The following is a 19,142-nucleotide window of genomic DNA, read 5'->3' on the forward strand; positions in this document are numbered from 1 at the left end:
GTCAAGTCTGATCACAGGTTCTAGCGCTCCAGTGGGGTTGACTACGTCACCTTACTGTACCAGCTGCAGGTCATTCCACTCACAGCCGTGGCTCATGCACTGCAGCAGGCTTGTGTATTTAAATCATGGGAAAAGAACAAACCAGTATTTTCTACACCCCGAGGAAAAAACCCTCAGATGTTGATTGCAACTACCAGGGTCGCTGCCTGAACTAATAGGCTTATTCTATGATAAATATCTGTAAAACACCCTCCACAGGAGAGTAAGAACTTTCAGAAGATGACTATGACTGAATAATACCTCTGTATTTCAACCTTTACATAACTTACCCAACTCAAGCACATCCTGTAAAAAGGGCAGAGTTGAAAACAAATGGTAGAACAGGGCAGTAGTATGCCCTTTCCATTTTCTGCTGATAAAGATAGCATTACTTTCTAGTCCACCTGGAGAAGCCAGAACCCCTTGGTCCCTCTGGGCCTAGTAATAAAGTTCTAATTTTTGCAAAGGGCATATCAAATGCATGACACCCAGATGGTGGTGCAAGTTATACTTGTTATTCTTGCACAACCAATCCTGTGTTTAAAAAAACTGGCATAACTACCTCACAGATAATCTTACAAGATGGGACAGGACTTCATTTTGAAACCTTAACTGGCAAATTGGGGTCTCTTGTAGCACTCATGTGAGACAGATTAATTCAAAGGGCTGCTTTTCACTTAACTAAACTTGTAAGCACCACTCAACCATCAATAAGTGCTAAATTTCATTAAGTTTAACAAGAGGGGCTAGTACTGCCCAAGAAGTATATCCTACATCGTCCATTTGCCTTTGGGAATACAAAGAGTGAAACATAGCTTAACTGCAATGCTATTGCTAGTGTATATAAAGAATAACTGTATACCTAATCTATAACTCTGTTGGGTTTAACCATGAAGCTTCCAAGCCACGAGATGAAGGAATTGGAGGTCTGGGTGAAGGAGGCGACCATGGTCCATGTGATCAGATCTGGGTAAAGTGGCAGTGCTATCGGGCTGTCCACAGACCTCTCCAGAAGCATGGAGTACCAATGTTATTGTGGACACACTGGGGCCAGCATGATCACATCTGCTTGGTCTCTGCGGCTCTTGAGCATCACCTTGTGGCTGAGTGGGACTGGCGGGAAAGCATTCGTGAGGTGGTTCCCCCCAAGGTAGCTGGAACATGTCCGACAAAGCCTGGACTTCCTGGTGGCGAATAGGTCCACCTGGGGAAAGCCCCATCTTTGGAAGACAGAATGTAAGCTGTCCAGACAGACTGACCACTCATGGTTGAGAAACGACCTGCTGAGATGGTCTGCAATCTCATTCTGCAGGCCTGGGAGAGAAGATGCAGAGAGTGGAGGAGTAGGCTCCACCCTGTTTATGTAAAACATGGCAGTGGTATGGTCGGACAACACCACCATGCAGTGACCTTGAAGTCTGTTCTCGAAGGTCTGACAGACTAGTCTTACTGCTCTGAGCTCCTTTATACTGACGTGGAGCAGGATCTCTGATTACAACCACCTGCCCTGTGTCTGTAGATTTCCTAGGTGGGCCCCCCAACCCAGGTCTGATGCATCCATTACCAAGGTCATGGACGGCTAAGGAGTGCTGAATGGGACTCCCTCGCAGTTCAGCCACCAGTGTAGAGTGTCTAGGATTCATCCCGACACTGTTACTACTGAGTCCAAATTGTGTCCGCCTGGGTGATAAACTAAGGCGAGCCAAGCCTGCAGTGGCCTGAGTCTCACTCACTGATTAGACAGCCTACACCAGGGATTGGTAACCTTTGGCACTCAGCTCACCAGGATAAGCAACGTGGTGGGCCGGGCCACTTTGTTTACCTGCTGCATCTGCCGGTTTGGCCGACTGTGGCTCCCACTGGCCATGGTTTACCACTCCAGGCCAATGGGGGCTAAGGGATGTGCTGGCTGCCGCTTCCAGCCACCCCCATTGGCCGAACTTGCGGACACGGCAAGTAAAGCGCCACGGTACTTACCCTGACAAGCCGTATACCAAAGGTTGCCGATCCCTGGCCTATGCCTATTATTCCTGCCTTGGGTGGGATTGATAATGCCTCTGCTGCTGCTGGGGTGAGGCTTGAAAGGTTTTCTGAGTAGCAAGCATATGCATCCCCAGAGACTTCAGTGTTGTCCATGAATCTTTGAGGGTATGGAGCCTCGAGTCTGTCAAGTCTGAAAACAGTCCAGTGCCCTCAAAGGGAAGGTCCTGCAGGGGCTGTTGGACCTCTGGGGAAGACCCAGAGCCAGGAGGTTCTCATGACCACTCCTGAGGAGATGGTTCATGCTGCCGAGTCAGCCGCGTCAAGGGAGGCCTGAAGGGATGTCCTGGCCCCCGCCTGCCCCTTCTAGACCAGAGCTTAAGAATTCCGCTCTTAACTCCACAGGGAACATCTCTTTGTATTTGGACATAGTGTCCCAAGAGTTAGTCATACCTGCTGAGGATAGCCTGCTGGTTGGCTATCCTCAGCTGTAGGCCCGCAGCAGCATACACTTTCCTGCCAAAGGAGGTCTATATGTTTGGCCTCCTTAGCCTTGGGAGCCGGCGCTTATTGCTCCTGGCACTCTTTTTCATTCACCACCGTGACCACCAGGGAGCAGGGGTATGGGTGAGAGAATAAAAACTCATATGCCTTGGAGGGGACAAAGTACTTTCTCCCACGCCCCTGGCGGTTGGCGGAATGGAGTCTGCAGTCTGCCACTGGATCTTATTATTTGGGATCATTTTAATTATTGGCAGTGCCAGTCTGGAAGGACCCTCCAGAGCGAGGATGTCCACCATTGGGTCCTCCAATTCAGTTACCTCCTCTGCCTGTAGCCCTATATTAGGGGCAATGCGTCAGCATAGGTCCTGGTGAGCCCTGTGGTCAATGGGCAGAGGACCTGAGGTTGACGCTCCTGCCACTGCTTCACCAGGCGAGGAGGATGATGAGGCAATCGGCGGTACAGAGTCGTCATGGCCCTCAAGCTGCCCTGGTGGTCCTGGACTGTGCTAGGTTCCCCTGTTGTTCCAACCCGGTCAGGAATGTCCTGGGCTACAGGTGGCACTGGAGCCACAACCCTCACTGCTCTGCAGTTTGAGGCAGCAGCCTGGTGAGAGTGGCTTCCATCACTGGAGGGGCAGGGGTGATGTCCCGAGGCCACCGACCTGGAAGCCCTCGACGGGGTACCCTGGGCCTGCGGGTAAACCTAGGGGGGCCAGAAGGGCCATTGTGCGGGGGTGGCCATTGCGGTTGCCAGGCCGTTTGGACGTGCCTCTGGCACTTCCCAGACCTATGCCTAGTGCACCTTGAATAAAACGATTCGGCCTCAGAGTCCGAGGGCGACGACCAAGGCAGTGCCAGCGGTCAGTGCTGTGAAGAAGAGGTTGGGGGACCAGTGTCATGACTACGAAGTCTAGGATTGGTACTGGCTGTCCCTTGATCGAGACCATTGCTGCACATACGGTGCCACGAAATGGCTTCTGGGGATTTCCGGTGCTGAGGATCTCTCCTGCCAGAGTCCTTCCTCAGCATAGAGTCGTAGACTGAGACCGGGATAGTCCACACCAACAAACTTGGGCCCGGGGCTGGGCCATCCAGTGCGGTGGGACAGAGTACTGCTTCCATCAATAGTTGTTTTAAATGAAGTCCCGCTCCTCCTTGGTTCTAGGCTTGAAAGCCTTGCAAATCTTACAATGCTCCGATTGATACACCTCACCTAAGGCATGAGTCGTGGGGTCACTATTGGGTATAGGCTTCCAGCAAACACCACAACACTTAAGCCCCTGGGCTTGCAGCATGCCCCGCAGCCCAAGGTGGGTGACTGGATACAATCGATCCCGGTTCCCAATCACTACTACTAACAACAAAAACTAAAACTACGAAGAACTAGACTCTAGGCTAAGGGAGCACTTGCAAGCAAGTGAATGCAGTCCCAGCGCTGCCACAGACAGTAAGAAGGAACTGAAGGGGGGTCGGGTCCGCAGGGTCATATTGAGCATCATGAAGGCACCACTCCAGGGGGCTCCCTAGACAGCCCAACAGGAGATGCTAAGGGAAAAGTTTCCAGCAACCGTGCATGCAGTGTGCACACACCTGATTGGAATCGATGTGAACAAGTACTCGAAGAACTACACTTCTCAGGAAAGACAGATTACCCCTTTATGGGAGGTTGTCAGGTAGACAGAATGCAAATACTGCCCATTCTATCTGCATTAGTGAAAGTTTGTATTCAGGGTAACTGCATGTTTTCCAGATAGTTTGACTCCAGCCTCCTCACCCCGATTACTGTTGTTGTTGATCTAATTTAAAATTGAATCTTCAGCGACAGACATCTTTCCTTAAAAAGGATTATGCTGTGGTTCAGTTGCTGAAGGCATGCGATCAAAGCACATCCAATCTAAGCAGAGCTGGTTATCCTTAGGACAAACAAGAGTTTCAATTGCAGCCCTTTTAATGCAATCTAATCCATGGAGCTTACACAGCAATGGTGTAACCTACATCCAATTAAAGTTCGGGTTGTACAGTAAAGGTAAATACTGAACAGACATTAGTTTGACAGCATGCAGCTATTCAAGAATGACAACAATCTACATAGTTCTAGCATGCAGCAAGTATAAGACAGAGGCTAAGTTCTCTTACTGTCTATCTACAGAGATATGTAGCAATACACCCTCAGTAAGCAAGAGCTTTTCAGGAGAAGCAACTATAACAATATAGAATTTACTCAAGCCACCTCTTGAGAAGGAGAAATGCTACTTAGCACATTTACTCTCCATGTTTCTAAAACAATGTACATCTCATGCAGCAAGTTTAACAAAAGGCCCTTTTTCCCCTTAAGGGACATGATACTTCTCCCCATTTTCTTTACAACTGCTATGTCACAATCTTTGATGGCTGTATTTTCAGTTTCAATTTACCTATTATTTCTAAGAGAAATTTGCTACTGTATAAATACTATTCTCAATTATTCTGGACACAGTTCTTGAAATAATACTGTCTGCAGCTGCACTTACCCTTTTTATGTTTTAGCCCTGTTTAACATTAACCCTAACGTTATACTTCTGAGAGAAAAACACATTCCTTCTAAGCTAGCTGAGAAATAAGTTGTTCTGATGATGCTTTTGCTAGTCTAACTAAAGACATTTTAGATAGCAAAATTTTTGAACAAAGCTTGTTGAGTCGGGGGATGGAGGGCGGAGAGAGAGACTAGCTAGACAGGGAGCCTTCAGCTGTTTTCCTGACAGCACAATGAGGTCATTCTTATTCCATTGGGCTAATACATACTCAAGTCTTCACAAAAAGGCTTAATACAATCAGTTCAGTTATGACCAGCTCCAGCATTTCACAATATATACACTTACCATGTAATCAAACAAACTCTTCTTGAATTCTCTGCTCAGAGATGACCCAGCTTTGGACCAGTGAACATGCTGTAAGTCTGAATGAAGTGCAGCTGGTAGCGCTCTGAGGAAAAGTTTGTACATCATCTAAACTGAACCTTCCAAGTAATGCTGTTCATTCAGAGCTCTTCATCTGAAATCCCTGAGCTTTAAAGTGGCTTGCCAGGATCACTAGAGGATTCCTGCCATGTAGCAGACAGTAACAGTCTTTAAGTTGCATGATGTAAGCATTGATAACTTTTCAAAGTGCTTTGTGCAAACAGTAAAGTCGTGAGTAATATACAAGTATTCTAAAAGGGGAAAACCCTGATGAACAACAGATCTTCAGTGTTTCACTCCTTCCTCCACCCACCCAAACTCTAAATATGCCTCTGCTCTATGCATTCTTTATACACATAAGCATCAGAAGCTTATTGATCCCTCCAAATTTCCCAAGCTCATTCTGTCTACCATGGGTGGCAATGCTTTGCCTCTTACTACACACATTAAACACACTTAGTTGTTATTGGGTGTGTCACTATTTGTAAATTAGTTCCTCCTTCGCTTTGTACCAACGCCATAGCACACCATCCTGAAGGCATCCTGCACTCTTTGCATTGCTTTAAGTGTTACTGGTTTTTTCAAATGTTGCAGGAAAATTTAGAACCTTGACAGAGTAAATGATGATTCATGATCTGACCTGTATAACACAGGCTAGAGAATAGCATCCAGTTTCTCCTGTGTTGAGCCTAGTAACTTCTTTGGCTCAAACATATTTTCAAGGAGATGGAGAATCCACCACTCCCTTTGGTGAAGGAATTAGGGTTTTTTAGATGTCTTACTGAAAGCACTTATAGGACTAAAACGTGGGAGCCAAGGGGTAGACAGTACAGTTCAGGAAAAGCAGATGAAAAGGAGACATAAAACACTGCCTTCCCTGACCCTGGGCTAAATTGGTAAGATGGCTCCTTTGGTTTGAAACGTGAACTGAAGTCCAATATCCTTTCAAATATGAAGAACCAGAAAGCCTCTTTGGGTTCTTTATTTTTTTTTAATTAAAATATTTCTCATGTTCATCCCTCACCTTAAAATACAATGCATTTTATTTTTAAATATAGTCACAAATGTATATAGACACACTCCACAAAACAAACTGCATCACTGTAATAAAACAAATAAATAACAAAGTTGAAATTGTTTATCAAAGACCAGACAGTAATTACTTCGGTTACACTAGAGAGGTTCTAAGACACTTTGCTACCATCATGACACTTGTTAATTGCTTAGAACACCATGTGTGATCTATCTACAGTACATGTACTAAAACACGGAGGCACTGGCTCTATAATAGTGGTGGTTATAGTTATGAACCACTGTATAGCAAGATCCTGCTTTATGCTATAATTTCTATAGATGATATCCTACAACAGAACAGTGTTGGAAGGCCAATTCTGGGAAAAAATCAAGAATCTAAAGATTTAATTCCTTAAACATACATTTATTGGTACCCAGTTCCCTGCACAGGTATAAGTTCAGCCTCATCCATGCAAATATCACAAAGGTTGAGTTGGTTTAAACTAAATGAACTGTTTTGATACGTGTTACTATAATCGGATTTTAAAAATCACCAGACTAATCTCATGAATGACTACACTTTTCTTCTATGGTTTGCTAGCTTAATCACTTGCTGCTTTTGGCTAAAGGACAGTTACAATTTCTAATAAAATGAACAGAACATCAGGATGTACCCTGATACACTAAGCACTTAGTTCTAGATGTAGAATACCCTGTTTGTTTTACCTTATTATAGGGGACAAAGAAATTATAGATCAGTGTGTTTAGTAGAACAGAATGGGGAAAAGGATAACTTTAACACCAGCAAGATAATTAAAAGAACATTAGTTCCCATTGGTTTTACACAAACCCCCCACACAAACTTTAAGAAGTTGCACTTCAGGCAATTGGATATTATAGATTGTTGTAACCTGTCTTATCCTTTAATTGAGGTAGGACAGACAAGAGTGGTGGTAGGGAAGAGTCTAAACTTCTAGTTAATGTAACTATATGTATAGCAAAATGTATCAATTTCCATTGCAAAGACACCATTTCTTGAGGAATGTGTCGAGAATTCAATGGAAACCACACAAAAAATTAAGTAAAAAAAAAAAAGTAGTTCAAAAATAAATAGAATAAATGTAATTTGTCAGTAAAATATGTTGCTGGTGCAGTGCAAGATTAGTAAGGTAACAAAAGAAGTGCAGTACCAGCCCCTTTTACTATAAATATTCTACACAAATCAGAAGACCTACAAAATTTGTCTCAAAAAGATAACTGTGCAATCTATTTAAAATGAACAGCGTACTTACTAAATACCAGTGTATAGGCTACCTGTTCAGTATGGTATGTCTTTCTATCATCTCGGCTGCTTGAGGGAATTCTGAAACCTATTCAGAACCAAAATCAACTTGCATCAAAAACACTTCCTGTAAACATAATTATTGGTATTTTATCCCAGTGTTCAGTGGCAATTCATGTTACATGGGTCTTCCAGTATGAATTTTTAAGAATATGTACAAGCCACAAGAGTACTTTCTAAGTTAGCAACTAAATCTGAATTATTCGGGTCTGGCACTGTGTAAACATTTCTATCAGTTCATTTTGTTGGACTTCATTTACAGTCTCTGGTTCTGCTGGGCTCTTCTGCACCTTTGCAACTGCAAAGTTTATCCCTTGGGTTAATCCAGCTTGTGTAATATTAGCAACTTGGACCATAGAACTGCGGATCTTAGCAAAGGGGGAGACTGCTCTGCTGCCGTTACTGTCTGCGGGAGAAGGAGTCATATGAAGTCCTGTCTCAACTTCAAGAATACTGGATGCAGATCCTGGGCTCTTATGAGATCTATTGCAGAAAACTTCCTCAACAGCTAAGAACTGAGAACCTGACTCAGAAAATGGTACATCCAATTTAGATGGCCTTGAAGGGATGTCTCTGTTTGTTTCTGACCAGGTTTCGGTTTTCTGAGAAGCATTATTGCTGGTTTGATCTACTCCTTGGCAGGGCTTCTGAGGAGCAGTCTCTGCCACTGAATCTTCTGTCATCTTGTTTTGAGCATCTTGTACAAATCTGTGGCAGTATGCATCGATGGGTTTAGTGAACTCCATCGCCACGTTGTCAGCAAAAGGACTTCCCTGCATAGGTCTGTCTTCACACTCAGGCCTGCTAGCCTGGGTAACATGGATCTCTGAAGGAATGTGAATGCTAATGTTGATGTCAGTGCTATTTATAGACTGGGACCGACTACCCAATCGAGGAGCTGATGCAATGATACCACAGCTGGGCAAAACATAGTCTATCTGTCCCACATTCTCTAAAGAGCCAGTTAACTGATGGTCCTCATCAGATTTAGAATTTGTCAGGAAGTCATCGGAATGAAAAGAGTCATCATCTGATATTTCAATATCTGATTCAGCACGAATTTTAGTATCTGCCATTGGATTTTCCAAAGTTTCAAGGCTACTGTCTGATTTCCAAAGATTAACTTTCAAGTTGGGTTTTAAAAAATTGACTTTCATTTCAGGCTTGGTAAAATTCCCTAACTTGCGAAGACTGCCAATGTTAACATTGGATTTGGTTTGTTTGACTTTCTGATTAAGAGATGAAAACTTGCTCATTAAGAAATTCTTGCCTTGGGCCAGGGATCCTCGATTCTGGGATCTAATGCCAATGATGTCCTCATGAGGTTTACTGCTCTTCCTGAAAAATTAAAGAGAAAATAATGTCTTTTCTTGTACAGTTAATCAAGTAGTTATACTTCTAAATCACAAGTTTCACAATATCCCAGTTAATATTGTTTTAATATTTTAACAGATGCAGATACAAGCAAATGAAATGTATTTTTAGAACCATTCCAAAAGAATGACCAGTGAGATATTACGACGAACTGTTCACTTAGTATAACCTGACCAAACCAAAAAACCTTAAGATTTGAAAGTTGTTTTTCTGCTGATCTTTAAATAAATGGGATTAATCAAGGAAAAAAGGGAAACAGTTGTATGAAATGGCAAACATTTACTGAAAAGACTAAATTTACCCAAGACTAAACCTCTACCCCGATATAACGCTGTCCTCAGGAGCCAAAAAAATCTTACCGCATTATAGGTGAAACTGCGTTATATTGAACTTGCTTTGATCCGCCAGAGTGCGCAGTCCCGCCCCCCCGGAGCACTGCTTTACAGCGTTATATCCGAATCCGTGTTATATCGGGTCGCATTATATCGTGGTAGAGGTGTATTTCAATAATACAGCTATTATGGGCAAGTTTATGACCACAGATTGAAATCAGTACCTAGACTTCTGTTCAGGACAGAATTACATCACATCTGACACTCTAAATGTAAGAAACAGAATATTCATAGTTTGCTGCTTTAGCAAACAGTACACATAAATAACAATATTACCAAGAGGGGAAGTACAGGAGAAAACAACAGATAGTAGTAATAGGTGAACTGGGTGATCTCTTTCCCTGGCAATGTAGGATTGTTCTATAGAATATATGGGAAAGTCCCACTTGATGGGAGACCCTAGATTCTTCAACTGTCAACGTTTTTTTTCGTGAATCTAGCCTAAAAGTTTTACTCTATCCTCCCTACACCTATATTTATCACTAAATAATTTACCTTCTTAGTATTAACACCTTTCATTGTCTCATTCATTCTCTTCTCTCCTTGATTACCTTTTCTTTTCTGAACTTCCAGTCTGATGTGCCAATATCTTTATGGTAATATGATTCCTGGAACTGAATGAAACATTCCACATGCAGCTTAACCAGTGCTACAGAACGGCATTATTACTTCCCTGAAAAAGGGGGGCCTCTTTTTTGAGCCAATTTCACATTGAAAACTTCAATATAATTAGTTGTCGATTATCACTCCTTGTTCTCCTTCAGCATTACTGTTTTCTGATTTTCTTTTTTATTGAGCATGTTACAGATGGTTTCAATCCTTCCAACCACCCAAATGACTTAGCTTGCATTTTTTTCGCAGGAAAATCTCTTATTTTCTGTCCATGTTCATACTTTCTAGGTCCTTTTCTTATTTCTCTGTCCTCGTTAGTACTTGCACTTCCCTCCAATTTATTCTCATCAGCAAGGTTCATTACAGACTACTTACTATTCTTCTAGATTTTAAGCAAAATGTTAAATACAACCAGTCTTACTACTGATCTGTGGTACCCCAGCAGACATGCTCCCTTCCTTGCTCAATACATTACCATCCATCACCTTTTACTTAGGACCATTTTAGCTTTTTCTTTCATTCTTCTGTTTCAAAAGTACTATTGTCTGCTGTGCCTTAATATGCAAATCCTTTAGAAGTCTTCACCTTCTTGTACTCTTGTGGATATGGGGACTCTAAATCGCAGTGATCTGCTTTCATGAAATACAATATGCATACATTCCTGGGTTCTGGGTACCCATTCCTACCTGAGTGGGAAGTAGCTTGTAGTCACTTGTTCAGAGCTTCTCTGTTATTCATCCAAATCCAATCAGTTTCTCCCTGTGTCACCTTCTCTATTTTGTATCACACTGTTATTTTCTACATAACTTTGGAAGTTTGTTGCTATTGTTGCCTGCTTGGATTTCTTTGAAACCTCACTGATATCTGAAACTTATGATTACAGTATTCTGCAGCTTATAAACAATGAATTGGTCTAGGAAGCCTTCTCTTCCTGTCCTGGTGGTATATAAACAAATGTCTACGTAAGTTTCCTCTTTGTTATTCATTTCTTGTATCCTTAAGGAGGGAATTTCTCTACCACACACTCAACAAGTTGCAGCTCCCTAGCATTAAAAAAAAAAGTTGGGAGTACCCACCACTCTAGTAGTCAATGCAAGTGATGTGCTCTCAGAACCTCTAAAATAAGGCAACTGAAATAGCACAACCCATCTATCTTCCTTCTACTCTGAAGTAGATAATTACAGAATAACCTGTCCATAGGCAAGTGTCTTCTTTACTCCTTCAGTACAAGACTGACTTACACCTGAAGCATGAGGGTTTATATCCCTTCCAAAATTATACTAAGTATTGACATTTCAGATATGAGAAACATCTCAATAAGCTTCCAGTTTCCATCATACTGTTCTTGATGAGAAAAATCTAATTCTTAAAGACGAGTATATATTTACAGCTACAAGGAAATTTGTCAATTGAGAAAACATTAAAAAAAAAAAGTACAGAAGGTAAGTATTTCATTATATGGGTAATTACACCTCAAGAACAACTTTCATTTACAAGTATCCTTCAACTACTTACTTATGAATAAAGATGGCAATACAAGACTAACAAACTAGTAAAGAAAAAAACAAATTGGTGAGAGATACTGACGTATCTGGTTTAGATACCAGTTCTATACAAACACCAAAAATATTGGCCATTTAGACTTTTCAGTATCTCATCGACGCCAAGTGAAAATATCCTGAAACAAGATTATCTGAAGTATCAGGGGGTAGCCGTGTTAGTCTGTATCTACAAAAACAACAAAGAGTCTGGTGGCACCTTAAAGACTAACAGATTTATTTGGGCATAAGCTTTCGTGAGTATAAACCTCACTTCTTCGGATGCATAGAGTGAAAGCTACAGATGCAGGCATTATATACAGACACATGGAGAGCAGGGAGTTACTTCACAAGTGGTTAACCGGTGTTGACAAGGCCAATTCAATCAGGGTGGATGTAGTCCACTCCCAATAATAGATGAGGAGGTGTCAATTCCAGGAGAGAAAAAGCTGCTTCTGTAGTGAGCCAGCCACTCCCAATCCCTATTCAAGCCCAGATTAATGGTGTTGAATTTGCAAATGAATTTTAGTTCTGCTGTTTCTCTTTGAAGTCTGTTTCTGAAGTTTTTTTGTTCAATGACAGTGACTTTTAAATCTGTGATAGAATGACCAGGGAGATTGAAGTGTTCACTTACTGGCTTGTGTATGTTACCATTCCTGATGTCCGATTTGTGTCCATTTATTCTTTTGCGGAGGGACTGTCCGGTTTGGCCAATGTACATGGCAACCTACATGCCTCCAGCTTCCATCCAAGACACATCATACGATCCATTGTCTACAGCCAAGCCCTAAGATACAACCGAATTTGCTCCAACCCCTCAGACAGAGACAAACACCTACAAGATCTTTATCAAGCATTCGTAAAACTACAATACCCACCTGGGGAAGTGAGGAAACAGATTGACAGAGCAAGACGGGTACCCAGAAATCACCTACTACAGGACAGGCCCAACAAGGACAATAACAGAACACCACTGGCCATCACATACAGCCCCCAGCTAAAACCTCTCCAGCGCATTATCCACGACCTACAACCTATCCTGGAAAATGATCCCTCACTCTCACAGACCTTGGGAGGCAGGCCAGTCCTTGCTTACAGACAACCCCCCAACCTGAAGCAAATACTCACCAGCAACTACACACCACACCACAGAAACACCAACCCAGGAACCTATCCCTGTAGCAAACCTCGTTGCCTACTCTGTCCCCATGTCTACTCTGGCAACAGCATCAGAGGACCCAACCACATCAGCCACACCATCAGGGGCTCATTCACCTGCACATCCACTAATGTCATATATGCCATCATGTGCCAGCAATGCCCCTCTGCCATGTACATTGGCCAAACCGGACAGTCCCTCCGCAAAAGAATGGACACAAATCGGACATCAGGAATGGTAACATACACAAGCCAGTAAGTGAACACTTCAATCTCCCTGGTCATTCTATCACAGATTTAAAAGTCACTGTCATTGAACAAAAAAACTTCAGAAACAGACTTCAAAGAGAAACAGCAGAACTAAAATTCATTTGCAAATTCAACACCATTAATCTGGGCTTGAATAGGGATTGGGAGTGGCTGGCTCACTACAGAAGCAGCTTTTCCTCTCCTGGAATTGACACCTCCTCATCTATTATTGGGAGTGGACTACATCCACCCTGATTGAATTGGCCTTGTCAACACTGGTTAACCACTTGTGAAGTAACTCCCTGCTCTCCATGTGTCTGTATATAATGCCTGCATCTGTAGCTTTCACTCTATGCATCCGAAGAAGTGAGGTTTATACTCACGAAAGCTTATGCCCAAATAAATCTGTTAGTCTTTAAGGTGCCACCAGACTCTTTGTTGTTTTTGTAGATACAGACTAACACGGCTACCCCCTGATACTTGACAACATGCAAGGCACTAAATTTAGCCGTATGGAGTGGAAATCCATCAACCTCAACAAAAAACTTGCACAGATACAGACAGACATCATCTTCCTCTCCAAATGCAAACAGATGGACATCATACCAAAAGGACTGAAGGTAAAAAATCCATTGCAATCAACATACTACACTGAGTATAGTGAGAGACTGTGCCACACACTCTCAAAGAAACTGAGGAACCACCTGATCAGCATCCTGTACAGCAGACAGGAGAAGATCAAGAATGAGCTCTCAGAACTGGAGACTCTCATACAATACCAGCCTTCTACACAAACTCCAACGTGGCTGGACTTTACAAAAATGAGACAAGCCATTTACAATGCACATTTCACTTCTCTACAGAGGAAAAAGGACTGTAAGCTATCTAAACTAATACCTGCCACTGGGGGCTATAACAATGGTACCCTCAACTCATCTAACAACATTGTCAATCTTTCCAACCACACACTTAGCCCAGCAGAAGAGTCTGTCCTATCTCGGGGACTCTCTTTCTGTCCCACCATCCCCACGAACATGATACAGTTCTGCGGTGATTTGGAAGCCTACTTTCGTCGTCTCCGACTCAAGGAATATTTTCAACGCACCACTGAACAGTGCACTGACCCACAGGAACCTTCCTACCAACACTACAAGAAGAGGAACTCTGCGTGGACTCCTCCTGATGGTCGAAATGACAGACTGGACCTCTACATAGAGTGTTTCCGCAGACGTGCACAGGCTGAAATTGTGGACAAACAACATCACTTGTCCCATAACGCTCAGCCGTACAGAACGCAATGCCATCCACAGCCTCAGAAACAACTCTGACATTATCATCAAAGGGGCTGACAAAGGAGGTGCTGTAGTCATAATGAACAGGTCAGATTATGAACAGGAGGCTGCCAGGCAACTCTCCAAGACCACATTCTACAGGCCACTATCCTCTGATCCTACTGAGGAATACCAAAAGAAACTACACCATCTGCTCAAGAAACTCCCAGCTACAGTACGGGAACAAATCTACATGGACACACCCCCAGAACCCCGACCAGGGGTATTCTATCTGCTACCCAAGATCCATAAACCCGGAAACCCTGGACGCCCCATCATCTCAGGCATTGGTACTCTGACAGCAGGATTATCTGGCTATTTGGACACTCTCCTCAGACCCTATGCTACCAGCACTCCCAGCTATCTTCGAGACACCACCGACTTCCTGAGGAAACTACAGTGCATTGACGTTCTTCCTGAAAACACCATCCTGGCCACCATGGATGTAGAAGCACTTTATACCAATATTCCACATGAGGATGGACTACAAGCTGTCAGGAACAGTATCCCTGATGAGGCCACAGCAAGCCTGGTGGCTGAGCTTTGTGACTTTGTCCTCACCCACAACCACTTCAGATTTGGGGACAACTTATACCTTCAAGTCAGTGGCACTGCTATGGGTACCCGCATGGCCCCACAGTATGCCAACATTTTTATGGCTGACTTAGAACAACGCTTCCTCAGCTCTCGTCCCCTAGTGCCCCTCCTCTACTTGCGCTACATTGATGACATCTTCATCATATGGACCCACGGAAAGGAGGCCCTTGAAGAATTCCACCTGGACTTCAACAATTTCCACCCCACCATCAACCTCAGCCTGGACCAGTCCACACAAGAGATCCACTTCCTGGACACTACAGTACAAATAAGTGATGGTCACATAAACACCACCCTATACCGGAAACCTACTGACCGCTATACGTACCTACATGCCTCCAGCTTCCATCCAAGACACATCATACGATCCATTGTCTACAGCCAAGCCCTAAGATACAACCGAATTTGCTCCAACCCCTCAGACAGAGACAAACACCTACAAGATCTTTATCAAGCATTCGTAAAACTACAATACCCACCTGGGGAAGTGAGGAAACAGATTGACAGAGCAAGACGGGTACCCAGAAATCACCTACTACAGGACAGGCCCAACAAGGACAATAACAGAACACCACTGGCCATCACATACAGCCCCCAGCTAAAACCTCTCCAGCGCATTATCCACGACCTACAACCTATCCTGGAAAATGATCCCTCACTCTCACAGACCTTGGGAGGCAGGCCAGTCCTTGCTTACAGACAACCCCCCAACCTGAAGCAAATACTCACCAGCAACTACACACCACACCACAGAAACACCAACCCAGGAACCTATCCCTGTAGCAAACCTCGTTGCCTACTCTGTCCCCATGTCTACTCTGGCAACAGCATCAGAGGACCCAACCACATCAGCCACACCATCAGGGGCTCATTCACCTGCACATCCACTAATGTCATATATGCCATCATGTGCCAGCAATGCCCCTCTGCCATGTACATTGGCCAAACCGGACAGTCCCTCCGCAAAAGAATAAATGGACACAAATCGGACATCAGGAATGGTAACATACACAAGCCAGTAAGTGAACACTTCAATCTCCCTGGTCATTCTATCACAGATTTAAAAGTCACTGTCATTGAACAAAAAAACTTCAGAAACAGACTTCAAAGAGAAACAGCAGAACTAAAATTCATTTGCAAATTCAACACCATTAATCTGGGCTTGAATAGGGATTGGGAGTGGGAGTGGCTGGCTCACTACAGAAGCAGCTTTTCCTCTCCTGGAATTGACACCTCCTCATCTATTATTGGGAGTGAACTACATCCACCCTGATTGAATTGGCCTTGTCAACACTGGTTAACCACTTGTGAAGTAACTCCCTGCTCTCCATGTGTCTGTATATAATGCCTGCATCTGTAGCTTTCACTCTATGCATCCGAAGAAGTGAGGTTTATACTCACGAAAGCTTATGCCAAGATTATCTGAAGTCTATTAAATGCAGGCCTTGTCTGCAATTAACCTGAATTCTGACCTCGAAAAACACTGCCTCTTACACAGTGGGTATTTTCATCACACATTCAGTCTCTAATCTTTGTGAAGAAACTCTAGTGAAATATCTGTGAGCAGCTGATATGAAACCTCATTGTATTTTTCCAGAGAATAATAAGGATTTTTAAACACCCAAGAGTTCAAATCATTTTTTAAACTTATTCTCAACATGACAACATTCCCCTTCCCAATTTACCATACAATCCATTTTGCAGCATATAAATGTGGGGTACTTATAATAAAATCTTCACTTCATACATTTAAAGTGGTTTACAATTAATTTGAAGAATCCCATGCACTGCTACAGAGTAGGGACTGAGTGACTAGGCAGCAGTTCTGCAGAAAAGGATCTAGGGGTTACAGTGGACAAGAAGCTGGATATGAGTCAACAGTGTGCCCTTGTTGCCAAGAAGGCTAATGGCATTTTGGGCTCTATAAATTGGAGCATTGCCAGCAGATTGATGGACGTGATCATTCCCCTGTATTCGGCATTGGTGATGCCTCATCTGGAGTACTATGTCCAGTTTTGGGCCCCACACTACAAGGAGGATATGGAAAAATTGGAAAGAGTCCAGCGGAGGGCAACAAAAATGATTAGGGGGCTGGAGCACATGACTTATGAGGAGAAGCTGAGGGAACTGGGATTGTTTAGTCTTCAGAAGAGAAGAATGAGGGGGAATTTGATAGCTGCTTTCAAATACCTGAAAGCGGGTCCCAAAGAAGATGGATCTAAACTGTTCTCAGTGGTACCAGACGACAGAACAAGGAGAAATGGTCTCAAGTTGCAGTGTGGGAGGTTTAGGTTGGATATTAGGAAAAACTTTTTCACTAGGAAGGTGGTGAAGCACTGGAAGGGTTACCTAGGGAGGTGGTAGAATCTCCTTCCTTAGAGGTTTTTAAGGTCAGGCTTGACGAAGCCCTGGCTGGGATGATTTAGTTGGGGATTGGTCCTGCTTTGAGGGATGATTTAGTTGAGGGGGTTGGACTAAATGACCTCCTGAGGTCCCTTCCAACCCTGATATTCTATGATTCTATGATAAACCTGAAATCTCACCCCTCTTTGGATAGTTTGTAGTCATTTCTACAGCAATCAATGCTGATGTAGCACACCAAGGCTGCAACACCAGATGAGAAGAAACCAATAAATGAAGATGAACTTTTCAAAACAGGAAGATCTGTATTAAAAATCCTAAAAGTAATCAAGAAAACTTAACAAAAATATCAAATATGGATACTAAATTATTCCACCAATTATCAATTGCTCTGAAATACACACCACACAGGCACTTCTTGAGGGCTCTATACATTTTCTCCCATATGCAAGATATTGTTCCCTTGCAAAATCTCTACCTTCTAGTCGTCTTTTTTTGTTGATCCAAGGGAATCTCAATAATCTCTCTATGGGCTTTTGTGCCCCCCAATTTCAACTGTTGTTTGCTTTTAATATTTCAGATGATCCTTTGTCTTTTCCCTCCTTTGTCTTTTTATAACAACTATGATTTACAAGGACTGTTTGTTCCACTACAGCTAAAACTTTAAACACACTCACAGGACATTCAAAGCTTACGGGTTCCATAGCAACTGAAACTCTAGCAAATGTTGCAAGACAGAGATAAAGACAAGGTTATGTAATGAAAGTTTTACATAGGCACAACAGAAACAGTTACGGCTGCTGTGAAAATAGTCTTGAATTTTCTGATTTGTGCTTTTAAAATATCTTCCATCAGGTTATCCAAAGTTAATCACTTGCATTTAACTTCTTAATGGTTCTAGGTATTCTGTAAAATCAACTTTTTCCAAATAAAAAAATCACTGATTTAACTACACTTGATGTCGCATCGCCACCTTCACTAAGCTTGAGTGTATACTTGCTTCATTATGTATCTGCACGTTCTTCTAATACCATTTACCACAACTATGTTTGTTGTTGGTAGCAAGCAAGGCAGAATCAACAGCCTGGAGCAATTAGCCATATTTCAGAGATAATTTAGAGACACTTTCCCATTGTTTATTGGGTACACAGTATGTTGCTTTTCTAATGAATTATGTTTTAAGTTTATTTTGCTTGGCCTTCAGAGGCATCGACTTTCCTAGAAATAAATTTAAATTAATCCTATCCATCAATCAGTTATAAAATAAAGCTGTTTATCTTGTTTAGCTTGGCTATTTTAATACAATATCCATATCTGTTCTTAATTATTTTTGACAGTTCTTTCATAGATAGGAAACAGTGAATTATAACTTCTGAATACTTGCCCTTAACATGTCTTGGGGCAGTGAGATTGGATACATGAATCTTCTAGACATGTCAGACACCAGGGGAAAAAAAAAAAATCAAACTGACAGAGCACTTAAGTGATAGTTTAGGGTCCAATAGCACATACACAAAAATCATTCACCTTGAAGAAATACTGAAGTTGATTTTAAGAGTCCATTCCCTCTCTCCCAATAGCATTTTTAATAAAGTCTATCTGAGTAAGCATAAATTGTTTCTTGTTTATCAGATTAAACTTCTGTAAAATTGAGCTGAATTTAGAAGCAGTTTTTCAATCAATATAGCAACACACATATGCTGACAGTCTACCTT

General features: G+C 42.6%; 1 protein-coding gene across 2 annotated transcripts in view; it reads right to left on the reverse strand.

Annotated features, from left to right (window-relative positions):
• Positions 1–6,426: 6,426 nt before the first annotated feature.
• The window catches only part of INPP5F (inositol polyphosphate-5-phosphatase F), a 105,938-nt gene continuing 93,222 nt past the window's right edge, over positions 6,427–19,142 (reverse strand). For both annotated transcript variants that reach the window (XM_054034309.1, XM_054034310.1), the window contains exon 20: positions 6,427–9,153. In XM_054034309.1, coding sequence (XP_053890284.1) covers positions 8,004–9,153 — 1,150 coding nt within the window. In that variant the 3' untranslated portion in view covers positions 6,427–8,003. The remainder of the gene's footprint in view (positions 9,154–19,142) is intronic.

Source organism: Malaclemys terrapin, chromosome 7 (genome assembly GCF_027887155.1).
Source record: "Malaclemys terrapin pileata isolate rMalTer1 chromosome 7, rMalTer1.hap1, whole genome shotgun sequence".
Classification (NCBI taxonomy): Eukaryota; Metazoa; Chordata; order Testudines; family Emydidae; genus Malaclemys; species Malaclemys terrapin.